Source organism: Aotus nancymaae, unplaced genomic scaffold (genome assembly GCF_030222135.1).
Source record: "Aotus nancymaae isolate 86718 unplaced genomic scaffold, 86718_ANA_hifiasm-v0.15.2.pri h1tg000022l_1, whole genome shotgun sequence".
NCBI classification, from domain to species: Eukaryota; Metazoa; Chordata; class Mammalia; order Primates; family Aotidae; genus Aotus; species Aotus nancymaae.
The window spans coordinates 6,067,424-6,084,088 of NW_026988435.1; the positions used below are offsets into that span (position 1 = coordinate 6,067,424).

General features: G+C 37.9%; 3 protein-coding genes across 7 annotated transcripts in view; 1 reads left to right on the plus strand and 2 right to left on the minus strand.

Moving 5' to 3' along the window:
- Positions 1-2,848, minus strand: part of NSUN3 (NOP2/Sun RNA methyltransferase 3) — a 108,417-nt gene extending 105,569 nt beyond the window's left edge. For all 4 annotated transcript variants that reach the window (XM_064380005.1, XM_064380006.1, XM_012474163.2 and 1 more), the window contains exons 1-2: positions 2,719-2,848; positions 1,315-1,424 (exon numbers count right to left, since the gene is read on the minus strand). In XM_064380005.1, the coding sequence (XP_064236075.1) occupies positions 1,315-1,424; positions 2,719-2,730 (122 nt within the window). In that variant the 5' untranslated portion in view covers positions 2,731-2,848. The remainder of the gene's footprint in view (positions 1-1,314; positions 1,425-2,718) is intronic.
- A 110-nt stretch (positions 2,849-2,958) lies between these two features.
- DHFR2 (dihydrofolate reductase 2) overlaps positions 2,959-16,665 on the plus strand; it is a 54,536-nt gene continuing 40,829 nt past the window's right edge. The window contains exons 1-2 of one of the 2 annotated variants that reach the window (XM_012474171.3): positions 2,959-3,108; positions 4,328-5,070. In XM_012474171.3, coding sequence (XP_012329594.1) covers positions 4,459-5,022 — 564 coding nt within the window. In that variant the 5' untranslated portion in view covers positions 2,959-3,108; positions 4,328-4,458 and the 3' untranslated portion in view covers positions 5,023-5,070. Of the gene's footprint in view, positions 3,109-4,327; positions 5,851-16,665 lie in introns of those variants that run through there. The other variant, XM_021667492.2, reaches the window with a different exon arrangement.
- Positions 9,953-16,665, minus strand: part of ARL13B (ADP ribosylation factor like GTPase 13B) — an 87,742-nt gene continuing 81,029 nt past the window's right edge. Inside the window, exon 10 of the mRNA XM_012474167.2 lies at positions 9,953-15,835. Within this exon, the coding sequence (XP_012329590.2) occupies positions 15,759-15,835 (77 nt within the window). The 3' untranslated portion in view covers positions 9,953-15,758. The remainder of the gene's footprint in view (positions 15,836-16,665) is intronic.

Consider the following 16,665-nt stretch of genomic DNA (forward strand, 5'->3'; position numbering starts at 1 on the left):
ATATAGTAAGCATGTAATAAGCGTTTAGTTATTTGAATATTCTATTTGAGTACCTTTGTATACTGAAAACCTCATGAATTTATTACATACTTTTTCTGTTTTTCATCTCTGTGCCAAAAAATATCCATTTGAAAATTTACTTTTAAAATAAAACCCACAAATATAAATGGCTTGCACATTATAGCATTTACCAATTTCTAAAACAGCTTAATTGTCCTAAAATTGTGAGAATCACCTCAGCCTTTGTGATCTTTATTAGCCAAAACTTAATTTCTTTGTTTTCAAAAATGCTTAGAGCTGCCATTTGTAAAGGAGAAATGCTTACAGTTGATCGAAGAAGAAAATGGATACGCCAACCATCTGAAAAATCAGTCTGGACTCAGTTACAGATATTATCTGTAGCCATGTAACTTTTTTTCCTCATACAACACGTAGTGGGCTTTTGCCCTAACTTCATGAACACTGCACCTTCTCCCCTCAACCTAGAAGGTCTAGTTCTTTTTGTCACAGTAACTCCTGTAAGTCACCAAGACCCAGCTCCCCTTCAGGCCTTGGCTGGCACCCTCAGGCTTTGTTAGATACTTTGATCACAGTATTTACAAATTCGTTTATATAGTTGTAACCACACCCATCTCCCCACCTCCCTCATAAACACTAACTAGACAGCATGTAAACTGAACATGTGGACTGTCTTGCTCTTTGTATTCCAGAGAGCATAATATAGTGTATCAGGCACTCGGTGTCAAGAACCCATACAGTGATCCACACATCAACAGCAGCTTACCAAACATACAAATCACGTTTCTCCTACTTCCATGCATTAAGCATTTCTTGTTTTTATAGTATAAATAATTTTGTGTGTATATGCACGTGTTCAAAATATACCCAGCCATAGACATAGGAAAGAAATATGATTACCCAATAAAGTATACCTTTGACTAAGATAAGGCAGTGCTGGCTTTAAAGATTTGTTGTATTAGCTTCTAAATTTCAGAACCCAAACATTCCAAATTTTATGATTTTCTATTACAATATAATTAATTTTGTCAAACCAGTGGGCATTCCTATTTCAAGGATAAAAGCAATTGCTCAAAGCAAAGGGATAGCAATCTGTGAAGTCTTCTTCCTCCCCTTTCCATTATGCTATGATTCAATCTACTTCCTCTAAGTTGTTCCTTTCTATAACCTTAGTAGGAAAGGACACCCAGGTTTAGATTCCTTTGCCTTTTATCCTCACGGCATCCCTCCCACAAAAAGGAGGACTATATATTGTACTTTGTTCCATCATAAAGCATCGAGATGAATTATACTAACCTTACTGTATTCCAGGTATCTCCGAGTTCTTTAGAATACTGTTTTTCAAAATAATCCAACACAACTTTGCAAATCTGTTTTGCAAGCTTCCCTTCTGATTTCGCTTTCAGCTATGACGATAAGAAAAGGTTGCTGACACACACTGATATTATTACAAATTTATTGAACTTCAACATTAGCAAAAAAAAATTTTTTTCAAGACCAGAACACTTTCTTTGGATAATTACTAGTTCTTGAAATGGGAGCAATACCTTCCAAGTAGCAAAATTGTACTACATTACCTACTTACGAAAAAGCAAGGTTTTTCCAAATAATTATTTACCAAATGTGAAGTAAAGGCTAAAAGAGAATCTACGGGGGCTGAGTAAACTGTCAAAAGGAACAAATTAATTGTAAAAAGTCATTGTAGGGGCTGAGCTGGTGGCTCACGCCTGTAATCCCAGCACTTTGGGAGGCAAAGGTGGTAAAGTCACATGAGATCAGGAGTTCAAGGCCAGCCTGGCCAACATGGGAAACCCCTGTCTCTACTAAAAATACAAAAATTAGCCGGGAGTGGTGGCAGGCGCTTGTAACCGCAGCTACTCAGGAAGCTGAGGTGGGAGACTCGCTTGAACTCGGAAGGTGGAGGTTGCAGGGAGCCGCAATTTCGCCACTGCACTCCAGCTGGCTCATGCTTTGCGGGGAAGAGGCGAGAGGATTATTTCCCTGTTCAAGACCAGACTGGGAAACATATCAAGGCCCTGTCTCTACAAAAGGAAAAAAAAAAAATTAGCCAGGCGTGGTGGCCCGCTCCTGTAGTCCTAGCTACTAGCAAGGCTGAGGCTGGAGGATCGCTTAAGCCCAGGAGTTCAAGGTGGTAGTGAGCTATGACCCAGCTGCTGCATTCCAGCTTGAGTGACAGAGCAGGACCTTGTCTCTAAACAAAACTAAAAAGTCACCGTAGATGTTGACATCAAGAAAACTTGGTGAAAGGTATCTGCGACCTCTGTACTATCTTTGCAACTCTTCTGTAAATCTAAATTTCAAAGTGAAAAGTAAATTTAGCGGAAAAAAATCACTCCAGTTTCCTTGTGAAAATTCCTTGCAATTGTTTCATTTATTCATCCAGGAAAAGTGTAACAGACACCGTTCTAAGCTCCCGGGATACAGCTATGACACAGAAACAAATCCCAGCCTTCCAAGAGCTGGAGGGAGTAGGTACTAGAAGTCTGCGAGCTGGACCGAGGGACTCAGCATTACTGCACTTAGCATTATTCCAGGGCTTGACAGGAAAGCCAAAGAAACGCTAATACCTAGGGAGCGAACACAGGTGATGTTTCCCCATCCCAGCACCCTCCCTCGCCACCTCGGCCGCGTACAGAAGCGTCTCATTAGAGAGGCACCCAGCCGGGCCCCAGGCCTCACCGGGGTCAGCATTGTCCCGCTGAGAGCTTTCAAACAAGAGGTGTACGCGAACCAGAATCAAAGAGCCTCCACGGAACTGAAAGAACAGTCTGACTTCCGTAGGCATCCACTTTCACCCTCACAGTTCCTCTTCAAGTTATCGCGAGATACTGATTTGCCCGCGCTGTAGAAATCTCGTCGAAGAGACTTAGGTCCCGCGGGAGATTCACGCGCGGTTACTTCCGGTAGCTGGTAAAGGCGGATACTTCCCGGGAGGCGGAGGCCGCGGGTCAGGGCAAAGGCGAGTTTCGCTACTTGGATTACTGGGCGGAGCTTTGGGCTTCCGGACCTTAGAAAGTCACGCATCCGCGCGCGTGCGCGCCTGTGGCCCCAGCTTCTGCGGATGCTGAGGTGGGAGGATTGCTTGAGCAGGGGTTTGAGGTTGCGGTGAGCCGTGGTCGCGCCCCTGTACTGCAGCCTGGGCGACAGAGCGAGGCCGTGTCTCAAAATAAATGCAAAGATAGTCACATATTGTGCTGAACGGTCTATGTGTGCATGGGTTCAGTGAAAGAATGAGTGTTGGGCTTATGTTGTTTTTTTGTTTTTTGTTTTTTTTGTTTTTTTAAATAAAGACCGGGTTTCAGCATGTTGGTCTTGAACTCCCGACCTCAGGTGATCCGCCCGCCTTGGCCTCCAAAGTGCTTGGATTACAGGCGTGAGCCACCACACCCGGCCATATGTTGTATGATGACTGCTTTAAACTATTCTCAAAGTGAAACTAGTTATGATCTAATCTACCAAATCTAATGACCCCCGTTAGCCTAGACATTCAGTACCCAAGGATAAAAGGGTGGAATATAATGAAAAAAATTAAGTCATCCTTTTCCCCAAACCTGGCCCCTGAGGATAATCTCCTTCTTTTAATGGGGAGTGTTAAATGATTAAACTGAATACACATGTAAAGCGGTTAGAAAGGTGATTAGGAAATAGTTAACAAATGTTAGCTGCTGCTATTATTTTCACTGTTGTGCTCATTGTGATTTTTATCGTTGACACCAAATGTGTGAAAACAAAAAGGACCCTCCACTCTAGCCTCCCCCACCTTTAACAAGGAGCAACGTTTAATGGTTCTCGAAGGAAGGTGTTTATTACGCCTATTTTGATAGGAATAGCAGTTTATTTACTCTTGGTGTTTCGCTTCAGGTAACACTCATTTGTAGCAACAATCAGCAGTTAGAAAAAATCAGTTTGATATGGCCTCTGATATTTAATAAACATCAACTTTTGATGCCTCTTGATGCTCCTATCAGTATAGGTACGTGCTATAGGTACAAGTCTTATATTCGTGTAAAATATGTCTTTCCCACTAATCTGATTTGAAGCTTAAAATATTTATTTAAACAAGTTTCCAAGTCACCTAAAAATGCATATTCGAATTTAGACTTGGTACAAAAGACTGTAAGGTATTCAGGAGTGAAATGATGCCATCTCTTGGATGCTGTCTGTTTAATGTTTGTGGAAAAGTCAGTCTACTTTTCAGCCTCTGTATTTTTTATAATTTTACAAATTTATGTTTTATACATATACATTTATATATTTTATATAATTTATTTTTCTATGCTTATTCCAGAATGTTGCAGTTAATGAATTAATACACTAGTATTGTATTTGCGATGTGGACATGTAAAAGAATTTGAAGAAGGGAATTTCACACCAATCTTGGCCACCTAGTGAGCGGGCCCGGAGGTGCTCATTGCTGTCATGGTTCGTTTGCTAAACTGCATCGTCGCTGTGTCCCAGAACATGGGTATCGGCAAGAAGGGGGACCTGCCCTGGCCGCCACTCAGAAATGAATTCAGGTATTTCCAGAGAATGACCACAACCTCTTCAATAGAAGGTAAACAGAATCTGGTGATTATGGGTAGGAAGACCTGGTTCTCCATTCCTGAGAAGAATCGACCTTTAAAGGATAGAATTAATTTAGTTCTCAGCAGAGAACTCAAGGAACCTCCACAAGGAGCTCATTTTCTTGCCAGAAGTCTGAATGATGCGTTAAACCTTACTGAACAACCGGAATTAGCAAATAAAGTAGATATGATTTGGATAGTTGGTGGCAGTTCTGTTTATAAGGAAGCCATGAATCACCCAGGCCACCTTAAACTATTTGTGACAAGAATCATGCAGGACTTTGAAAGTGACACGTTTTTTCCAGAAATTGATTTGGAGAAATATAAACTTCTGCCAGAATACCCGGGTGTTCTCTCTGATGTCCAGGAGGAGAAAGGCATCAAGTACAAATTTGAAGTATATGAGAAGAAGGATTAATATGAAAGTATTTTCCGGTTTAAGTTCTTTCCTCTCCCTCTGAAAAAAGTATGTATTTTTACATTAGAAAAAAAGATTTTGTTGACTTTAGATCTATGGATAATTATTTCTAAGCAACATGTTTTTATTTCCCACTAATCTTGAATATATCAGATACCATTTATGAAACATTCTTGCTGTAACTAAGTGCCTCTCCAAGACCCAGACTGAGTTGCCAGCACCTGCTACAGTGAGCTGCCATTCCACACCCATCACATGTGGCACTCTTGCCAGTCCTTGACATTGTTGGGCTTTTCTAATGTTGGTAGTAGTTATTAAAGATAAAGATAAGCATGCCCTTCAACTGAGCAGTTTCACTAGCGAGAAATATCCAGAGGTTTGTAGACAAATGTTGCAGTCTTGTTAGTAACAGTGAAAAATTGAAAACAACCTGGAAGTCCAGTGATGGGAAAATGAGTATTTTTCTGTCTTAGACTGGGGAACCCAAAGCAGATTCCAAGACTGAAATTTCAGTGAAAGTAGTTTATTTGCTAGGTCATACCAGAAATCATCAACTGAGATATTGCTAAATGGAGCTGAGAAGGTAAGAAAACCAGTTTAAAGGGTTAGTTAGGCAATCATTAATTCTAGGGCAGAAAGTCAGTGAGCAGGTTCTCATTGGTAACAAGCTCCATACTGCTGAGATAGCAGGGAAACGGAGGGGAGAAAGCTGGAATATTGATTCCCCACTCCTTGGTGGTCAGCTCCCTGTCCTGTGTGTGGGCAGAAGGTTCTCCAGCTGCTCTATAGCAAGTCCCAGGTGTTTGCAGTAAGAAGCTGCTGGAATGCACGGGAACAGTGAATGTGAAACACTCAAAGCAATTCCATGTTTAAGTATTTAAGCTCTTCATACCTTTTTTATTTTTTTGACAAAGTTTCCCTCTAGTTGCCCAGGCGTAGAGCAGTGGCGCAACATCTGCTCACTGCAACCTCTGCCTTCCTGGGTTCAAGCGATTCTCCTGCCTTAGGCTCCGGGGTGACCGGGGTGACTGAGACTATAGGTGCACGCCACCAAGCCCGGCTGATTTTGTATTTTTGGTGGGGACAGGGTTTCGCCATGTTGGTCGGGCTGGTCTCCAACTCCTGACCTCAGGTGATCCGCCCACCTCGGCCTCCCGAGGTGCTGGGATTACAGGCATAAACGACTGCACCCGGCAGATCTTCCATTCTTTTTATGTAGTCAAAAGTACAAAGCCACACATGGTTTGTTTGAAATATTTTATAATATTAAGAAATACAGAAGCAGGAAAACAAACTAAGTTCAAGTGAGAGATGATGGTAGTTTAAACCAAAGGGTTGCATGGAGTAAGAAACTTACTTACTTAAGATAAAGTTGGAAGTAGCAGGATATTCTGATGGGGTTTGACTTTGGTTTTGGGCCCACTGAATTTGAGATGCCTTTGAGAAATGAAGAAAGTAGAGAGAGAATAAAAGAAAAACTGGCCAGGTGTGGAACTCAGGCCTGTGGTCCCAGCACTTTGTGGGGTCGAGGTCAGCAGATCACTGAAAACTAGCTTGGGCAATCTCTACAAAAGATACAAAAATTGGTTTGACATTGTGGCACACACATGTAGTCCCATCTACTCAGGGGACTGAGATGGAGGGAACAATTGAGCCTTCAAGTTCAAGGCTGCAGTGAGTTGTGATTGTGCCACTGCACTCCAGCGTGGGTGACAGAAGAGACCCTGTCTAGAAAAAGAATTTCAAAACAATGGGACAATGCCTTGAGAATTCTAGAAAGTTATCTTCAAGTGATAAATCTATATTCAGCCAAATAATCAAGGGTGAAGGTAAAAATAATACATTTTTAGACAAGCAAAGACTCAGGAGTTACCTCCATGTACCCTTTCTTGGGAAGCTAGTGGAGAAAATACTCCAGCAAAATGAAGGGGTACACAAACCAGAGAAGCCATGGATCCAGCAAATAGGATCCAACACAGGCAATATTCCAGCTATGGAGCTGGCTTAAAAAAAAAAAACAAAACACTAAAAATATTAATAGGTTAGCTGGATGGAATGGCCCATGCCTGTAGTCCCAGCTACTCAGGAAGCTAAGCAAGAGGAGGGCTTTAACCCAAGAGTTCCAGACCAGCCTGGCCACCATAGTGAGATCCCTTCTCTTAATAATAGGTTATTGCCAGATTTGGGGCATTTGGAAAGAAGCTCATTGAAGATAAAGCAAAAGTTAAAAAACAAGGGGGAAGGGTTGGTTAGGCAATAATTAATTCTAAGGAAGAAGTAAGTACAGGATAGGAAGTAAGAGTATAATACAGTTTTTCTCAACAATGAGCAATACGTACAGTCATAATGATGTGGTGACTGCTTAGCCCCTAAATATAACTACTTTGGGACAATATGGGAGTAAAAGTGAAGATAGCGATGGTGTAAGAGCTAAATCCTCATCTGTCAAATCAAGAAATCACTATGTACTGTATAAAATATTCAAGAAATGACTAAGTAGTTATGTGAGAAAAAAATAGAAGACATTGTTAAAAGAGTTAAAAGTCATTGCTCTGGAGAAGTAGGCGGGATGGGACAGGGGACTGTTAGGATGCATTATAAATGAAGAGGCTTTTGTAAATTACATGTATTAATATATGCATTCACTTGAAAAACTAAAAAGATAATAATTTGGAAAAACCAATGAAGGTAACTACCAGAAGGAAAAACTAAGAGAATGAAAAGCTTGCCTCTGGAAAGAACGACTGGTAGGACTGCTGTTTTCAGAGTAAGACTTTTGGAGCCATGTGATTTTACTTAACCATTTTCATATTTTTCTTTCATAAAAAGTTCTATCTTCATAAAAAGTTATACTCGTTCATAAAAAAAGTTTGAAGAAGGTAGTAAGAATCATATACTTTATTTCTGTTAGAGAAACGCAATGTGTTATACTTGGAAAGAGGTCATATTTATTTTACCACCTAATTTTGGGACTCGGCATCTATATATTTTGATTTTAAATAAACAACTTTGCTTATGAATTGTCTGAATTTCTAATAATCTCCTTATAATGCCTAACTATACCTTAGGGTAGGTTTTCAAATCTTACTAGTTATTTGTTTTTTGGGGGATTACTTGCTCATGTCCACTTATCTATAGATGTCTTAGTATCATTTTATTTGTGTTTGAGGTGATAACCATGTCAGATGTTAAAATACCCAATTTTTCTTGTAACCATTTGACTTTAAGTGCAAAAGTATTTTAAATATTTTTGCGCATTGTCAGTTGAGTTTGTTATTGACTCCACTGCTTTCAGGCTTATACATTTTTGCCCATAGAGTGAAGCCACTTCTGTTTTTCCCCCTACCTTTTCATAGTTTGATATTTTATGTTTAACCTCTTAATCTATCTAGAATCAGTATTTGTATATCATCAGAACATTAACGGATTTTACTCCCCACCCCACCCCAAATAGCTACCGAAGAATGAACAATTCTACATTTTTAGGAATAAAAACTGTTAGCAGACTTGCATTAAACCACTGCAGACATAAGACACTGAGCTGACACAAATACCATAAATTACATTACTTTGTTTTTTGGGTTTTTAATATTAGTATTAAAGAGCCAGGCAGCTTAATAAGGACTTACCTCTAGGCAGGAAACACATTTTTACATACAAAAGCAATTTTATTGTAAGGTCAGTTGATCTAAGAAGTATTTCAGAATAATTTATGGAACAACTAAACTAGATATGTTTTATGAATTTTCATATTTATATAAAACATGTCTTAAAACCCTTCATGTTCACATAGAGGTTTACGTTGTCAAAAAGGTAAGGACAGGCTTTGTGGTAAAACAATCTGACATCAAGAGAGCCCTTAGCTCCTTAAACTATAAGGCAGAAAAACACAACAGGAAACCTGTGATCAATGCTGGAGAACACAGCAGTTATAGGCACTCTTTAGGCTTAAACATCAGGTGAGATTCTCATTTTACTAAAATTCAGGGCTCCAATGTGGTATGTACAAACTCCAGCAGACAATGCACTGTGTCTAGGAAGTAAATATAATGACTTTTATTTTTATTAAGCTTTAGGTAGTCTTTTAAAATTTTTTTTTAGCAAAGTGTATTTAAAACGTACATAGTACAGTAGAACAAGCATGTTAACTGTTAGGGGCTGAAATCTCCCTCCAAAATTCATGCTGAGGCCTTATCCTATATTTGGAGATGGGCCTTTAAAGAGGTAAGTTATAAAAGGTCATTAAAAAGAGGAAAATTGAACACACTGAGAGACAATAGGGGTGGGTGGGCAAGTGAAGAGAAAAGGCCATGTAGGGACACAAGACAGAGTCTATCTATAAGCCAAGAAGGGGCTTCAGGAGAAAGCAAACCCACCAACTTGGTCTCAGACTACCAGGCCCCAGAACTGCGAAAACAAATTTCTGTTGTTTAAGCAAACTGTCCGTGATACTTTGCCACCCTAGCAAATTAATACAATAACTTAAACATCAGTGTATATTAAAAATGTTTTCTGATAGAAGACACTATAAAAATTTGGAAACCACTGATCCACTTACCTAGGTTGTAAATGGTTTCATCATCAGCACACAGAAAGAACTTACAACTCATGCCCTCAACAAGCAAATGAACTTTTTTCCTATCTTCCATTTAATCATAAGCTGATCTCTTTCATTAAAGGTAGTTCATTTCTGGCTTGCTTTTTATTCCCCCTCAAAAAACAGATATCTATTATTCTGTTTCTGAAAAGATAAAGGATTACTGCTATTTTGATAACCTATACCGTACTTTATTGAAAATTTAAAAATATTTGAATTTCTTCTTTGGATCAGTTGGAATATATTTCTTGATAAAAAACCATTATTAGCAGAATCTCAGTTGCAAAGCATATTCCACTAATCGAAAAATGTACTAACTAAAGCCAAGGCTGATAAAGTTTATAAGCTACAGCTTTATTTGTATAAGCAATTCAGTTTGTGAATAACTTTTGCTATCTATAAGCATTTGATTTCTTTAGTTGTATTCTATAGGTGAACTGTTCCAGGCTGTTCACAGGTTTTACATATTAAGGGAATTCTAGTCTTCGTCTGGCATTTATAAAAGCACTTCATTTTAAACTTGCAGAAAGCATGGTACTTAAATAAGTTATACAAAATTATAAATTTCCCTCCACTACAAAAGTAAACCAAACTACATTTCTTTCTAGTGTTGTTTCTATGCATAGTTTTATATTTGACATCAGTTACATACAATATCATATGCATACTATAAAATATACATTTTACACATAAAGGCACATAAGATGATCTTTTAAATAAATAAAAACATATCTGTTGACCAAGAGCTTTAACACAAGACAGAAATTAAATCCTCTAACACCATATGGTGAAATACTATTTTTAGCTGCGTTTAAAATCACAACATTCTTTCCCATATACGTAAAAACTTGCAGAGAGAAGGAAGTTTTGTGTGTAAAGTAACAAAAAAATGCATTATTTTAATTTACTGATTTAAACATTTTTAATAATCATATTTAAAAATCTTTGCCTATTTTATTACCCAAAGGAAATCATTTAAATCTACCAAATGAAAAGAGAAACAGAATATTGATATAAATTATTTTTATTATGTGAAAATGCCAAAATTCAGAATAAAAGTGTGACATATAATAAAATAGGCATTTAATTGTTAAAAATACACCTGGATTTACAAAACATTTTAAAGTGTTTTTAAAAAGCTTAAGGAAAAAAACTTAATTTTTTGAGAGAGGTATATAAAACGTGAATTCTATTTTATAATATATTTAATTTCAAAATAATTTATTTTTATTCAATGAAGTCAGTAGCTACATTATAGTAAACACAGACAGAAAACAAAAATTTTAAAACACATATACTCCCAAAGTAGATAAATATTAAAAAGAGGGCAAAAGTATGAGTTTAAAATTGAGTAAATGTTACAAATAGTTGTGCAATTTTCTCTCTCAAATCCTTTTCAAAATTTACATTGTCTTTTTGTGTTGCTTTTCATCACCTCAGCCACCTCTCCAATTTACAAATTAATGAATTATAAAGTCAAATTCTTTTAATTCAGTGTGGTTGGCAAGTCCCATGTACAAACTCCAAGAATATATACAATGCTGACTAGAGTATAGGTGACCTGATTATTGAAGTTCAGTGAGTTAAAAAATGTGAATAAAATACGATGCTCTGAAGTAAAATTTTTAAAGTAATTATATTAAATAGCATAAAATGTACTTAATGTTATTATCAGATACTAATATATGTCTATTGTGTCAGTACAAGTTACCAAAAGCACCAATCTTAACAAGGTGATACAGAAATCATTCTGTTTATAGTATTTTCACCAGGATATAAAGTTTTGTTTTCAATTAAATGCAACATTATGAATCTATTATTCAAAATATACATCTAGAAGTCTGTCTAAATGCCAAATACATAATCTTAGGGATGCCATTCTTAAGTGCAAGAGCAGTACTATCATCTTAAATTAAGAAATTATTTTGGATTTTTTTTTTATTGTATTTTAGGTTTTGGGGTACATGTGAAGAACATGCAAAATTGTTGCATAGGTGCATACGTGGCAGTGTGATTTGCTGCCTTCCTCCCCTTCACCTATATCTGGCATTTCTCCCCATGCTATCTCTCCCCACCTCCCCATCCCCTGCTGTCCTTCCCCTATTTCCCCCCAATAGACCCCAGTGTGTAGTGCTCCCCTCCCTGTGTCCATGTGTTCTCATTGTTCAACACCCGCCTATGAGTGAGAACATGCGGCGTTTGATTTTCTGTTCTTGTGTGAGTTTGCTGAGAATGATGGTTTCCAGGTTCATCTATGTCCCTACAAAGGACACAAACTCACCGTTTTTGATAGCTGCATAATATCCCATGGTGTATATGTGCCACATTTTCCCTGTCCAGTCTATCATCGATGGGCATTTGGGTTGGTTCCAGGTCTTTGCTATTGTAAACTGTGCTGCAATGAACATTCGTGTGCATGTGTCCTTATAGTAGAACGATTTATAATCCTTTGGCTATATACCCAGCAATGGGATTGCTGGGTCAAATGGAATTTCTATTTCTAGGTCCTTGAGAAAGCGCCACACTGTCTTCCACAATGGTTGAACTAATTTACAATTATTTCTTAAGTAATTTGAGCCAACATTTTTATTCTCATTGCTTTAGTACCCAAGCTATTTCCTAGCTGTAAAACACAAGTCTCTGGGCCTGCAGTAGGTTTTTCAGTCTTTCTGCTTTTAATTTCATAGTTTAATTTCAAGGCATGAAAGAGTTAGAATCACCTATAAGAGTCACTGCAGCTTCTGACAGAACAAGGGAGTAACAGGGAGCACCTTGATCTCTGAAAGTGTCTAACGTTTAAAATAGGACTTTATTGAGACTTTTTTTTGAGGCAGAGTTTCGCTGCTGTTGCCCAGGCTGGAGTGCAATGGCACGTTATCAGTTCACCGCACCTCCGCCTCCCGGGTTCAAGTGATTATCCTGCCTCAGCCTCCCAAGTAGCTGGAATTACAGGCATGCACCACCACACCTGGCTAATTTTTGTATTTTTATTAGAGACAGAGTTTCACCGTGTTGGTCAGGCTGGTCTCGAACTCCCAACCTCAGGTAATCCGCCCACCTCAGACTCCCTAAGTACTGGGATTACAGGCATGAGCCACCACGCCTGGCCCCGAGATATTTTAATAATATGTCACAGAATGTATTTTGATTAATTTCAAAAACATTTAGGTACAAAAGGTATTTCCAGTCTCTCTCACTGAGTACTGTTTTCAAATCATATAATTAGTAGAATAAAGATCTGAGAATCTACTATTTCAAAAATATATTATTTTTAAATTAGGTCAAATTAGGATGTACACTTAATTACAAAACATACCTCAAGCCACATAAATATATCCTGTTTGTATAGTTCATGTCTGAAAGTAAATCAACACTGTCTTTCAGACACAATTTAAACAAATCATCTATTAAAAAGGTATATAATCAATATCATAGTAATTAAAATTTTTAAGGTTAAAAAAATATAAAAATAGTTTTAAAATTTTGGATATAAATTCCTAAAAGTTCCCCTTCTATATGCATGTATCTTTTTTTTTTTATTTTTTATTTTTGTACATGGTGTAAGGAAGGATTCCAGTTTCAATTTTCTTTTTTTTTAAAGAAAGAAAGAGAAAGAATAAAGAAGAGGAGGAAAAAGGAAGAGAAAGAGAGAGAGAGAATGGGAGTATTGCTTTCTTGCCCAGGCTAGAATGCAGTTTAGTAATGGGTATTGAAAACCTCTTTTATACCAATAATTATACTTGATGTAAACAGGAAGGAATAAGGGAAGAAAATAACAAACGAGCAGCCAATCAATATTTCATTTAAACCTATGAAATGCTATGCGATTACTGAGGAGTGATTTACTTCCAATTATGTAGTCACTTATGGAATAGGTGTGAGGTGGTAATGTATGTTTTATGTATTTGAAGTGGAGAGTTCTATAAATGTTTATTAAGTTTACTTGTTCCGGGTCTGAGTTCAAGTCCTGGATGTCCTTGTTAATTTTCTGTCTCGTTGATCTATAGAATCATTAGCTCTTCTTGTTACATTGATCCTTTTACCATTATGTAATGTCCTTCTTTGCCTCTTTTGCTCTTTGTTGCTTTAAAGTCTACTTTATCAGAGGTGAGAATTGCATCTTCTGCTTTTTATTTATTTGTTTATTTTTACTCTCTGATTGGTTGATAAATCTTCCTCCTTCTCTTTGTTTTGAGTCTTTGTGTATCGTTGCATGTGAGATGGGTCTGGATGCAGCATACCAATGGGTTTTGGCTTTTTATCCGATTAGAATATATATAACTTTAATACTGGCATTTGATGCTAGCTGGCTGTTTTGCCCATTAGTTAGTGTAAATTTTTCGTTGTGTTAATGTTCTTTTCTTTTTGATATATTTTTGGAAAGGCTGATATTGGTTGTTCCTTTATATGTATAGTGCTTCTTTCAGAAGCTCTTGTAAAGCAGGCTGGTGGTGGTGAACTCTCTAAATACTTGTTTGTTCACAAAGGATTTAATTTTTCCTTCGATTATAAAGCTTAGTTTGGCTGGATATGAAATTCTGGGTTGAAAGTCCTTTTCTTTAAGGATGTTAAATATTGGTCCCCACTCTTTTCTGGCTTGTAGGGTTTCTGCTGAGAGATCTGCTGTAAGTCTGATAGGTTTCCCTTTATGGGTAACCTGACCTTTCTCTCTGGCTGCCCTTAGTATTTTCTCCTTCATTTCAACCCTAATAAATCTGGCAATTATGTGCCTTGGCGTTGGTCTTCTTGAAGAATATCTTTGTGGTGTTCTCTGTATTACCTGGAGTTGAATATTACCCTGCCTTGCCAGGTTGGGAAAGTTTTCCTGGATGATATCCTGAAGAGTATTTTCCAACTTGGATTCATTCTCTTCATCACATTCAGGTACACCTATCAAACGTAAATTAGGTCTTTTCACATAGTCCCATATTTCCTGGAGACTTTGCTCATTCCTTTTCATCCTTTTTTCTCTAATCTTGTCTTCTCGTTTCATTTCACTGAGCTGGTTCTCGACTTCTGATATCCTTTCTTCTACTTGATCAATTCGACTGTTTAAACTTGTGCATGCTTCGCGAAGTTCTCGTGTTGTGTTTTTCAGCTCCATCAATTCACTTATATTCTTCTCTAAATTGTCCATTCTCGTTAACATTTCGTCAAACCTTTTTTCAAGGTTCTTAGTTTCTTTGCATTGGGTTAGAACAAGTTCTTTTAATTTACAGAAGTTTCTTATCACCCACGTTTTGAAACCTGCTTCTCTTATTGGAACACACTCATAATCTATTAAGTCTTGTTCTGTTACTGATGAGGAATTGCGATCCCCTGTGGAGGGAGAGGCATTCTGATTTTGAGTATTCTCTGCCTTTTTACGCTGGTTTCTTCCCTTCATTATATATTTATCCCTCTGTCGTCTTTGTAATTACCGACTTTCTAACTAGGTCTCTGAGCAGACGTCCAATTTGTTGATTCCCAGTGCCGAAATCTGTGCAATCCACTGTGCCGGCCAAAACAGCGGTGTTAAGCTGGATGGTGCTTTTCTGCCCGGGAATCTCCGGACTCTGAACCAAGAACTGGCATGCTAAGGCGCCAGCTAAACCGCCGCGCCGGCCACAAGAGTCGCCCTGGCGACACGTGGGGCTCCTCTGCTGGGAATCTCCTGAACCGTGAGCAACAAATATTCGTCTGAAAGTGTGGCGTCCTCTTGTTCTCTGCGCTTTCACTGGGAACTACGAGCCCGAGCTGCTAGTGATCAGCCATCTTGGATCTCGCATGTATCTTTTAAAAAAACACTTAATATCTAGAAATGCAGACTATTAAACAAATAATAAAGAAAGTGCAGAGTCCACTGGCTCTTTTCTAACGTTTTCCTTCAGAAGTATGCTCATGAGTGGGGATGTGTAAACCAGAGTCAATACTAAATCTTGCTAATTTGGTCCACATGCTGATCTTATGTACTGGTCATTGGGCTTCCTTTTTTTTTTAACCATGAAAAACACAAATAAGTAATTATCAAGTCAGGTCCTTGAGTATTAATCTTCTCACTAAAATCGCTATGGTTATCTTGCCCCAGTTATCAGCATTCAAGATGTTTCTTCTTCTGAGAAAGAAGAATGTCCCAGTTCACCTTGCCAATATGACTTGTTTATGAGATCACATCATGAGCATCACTGTTAGGTCTCTGTGGCACAGCCAGGGGAGGCAGTGGCTTCCCATAGAAATCTGTAAAGAAAGAAAACCAAATGCATGAAACAATTATGGTAAATCAAGATTTTTGACACAGTTCATTATTTTTCAATCAAAATCTTTTAAAAAATAAGACATTCTAAACTTAGCAGGTGAGACTATGCATCCAGAAGATAAAAAAAAATCAGAATCCAAGAAAACTTAAAAGAAATTCAAAATATAATCACTAGAAAAAAATCCTAATTGTAGATTCAAAATTAATTTCTACTTAATAAAAAGCTGCACCTAATGGATATATTTATTATTACTTTTGTTTCCTATTACACATTCACACTAGAAGAGAACAAATATAAAATATTCAAAATCTATGGAACTTTTAATTCAAAAATCTATAAACCTGGTAATTCTACTCCATATTCTAATGCAGTGGCTGCTACTTTTAGGGTTATGTGTATGTCTGTTGGTTTGTTTTTTCTGAGATGGAGTTTGTTGCCCAGCCTGTAGTACAGAGGTGTGATCTTAGCTCACTGTAATCTCCGCCTCTTGGGTTTAAGCAATTCTCCTGCCTCAGCCTCCCAAGTAGTTGGGATAACAGGCGTGCGCCACCACACCCCGCTAATTTTGTATTTTTAGTAGAGATGGAGTTTCACCATATGGGCTGGGCTGGTCTCGAACTCCTGGCCTCAAGTGATCTACCCACCTCAGCCTCCCAGAGTGCTGTGATTACAGGCGTGAGCCACCACGGGGCATCTAGGTATTTTAGTAGAAGTATTAATTATTCCAGTGTTCTTGTAAGTTGGAATCTTTTACAATAATGCTTCAATAGAGTTCAATGATTTGAGGCAATTTTATACAAAGAAGTCTTA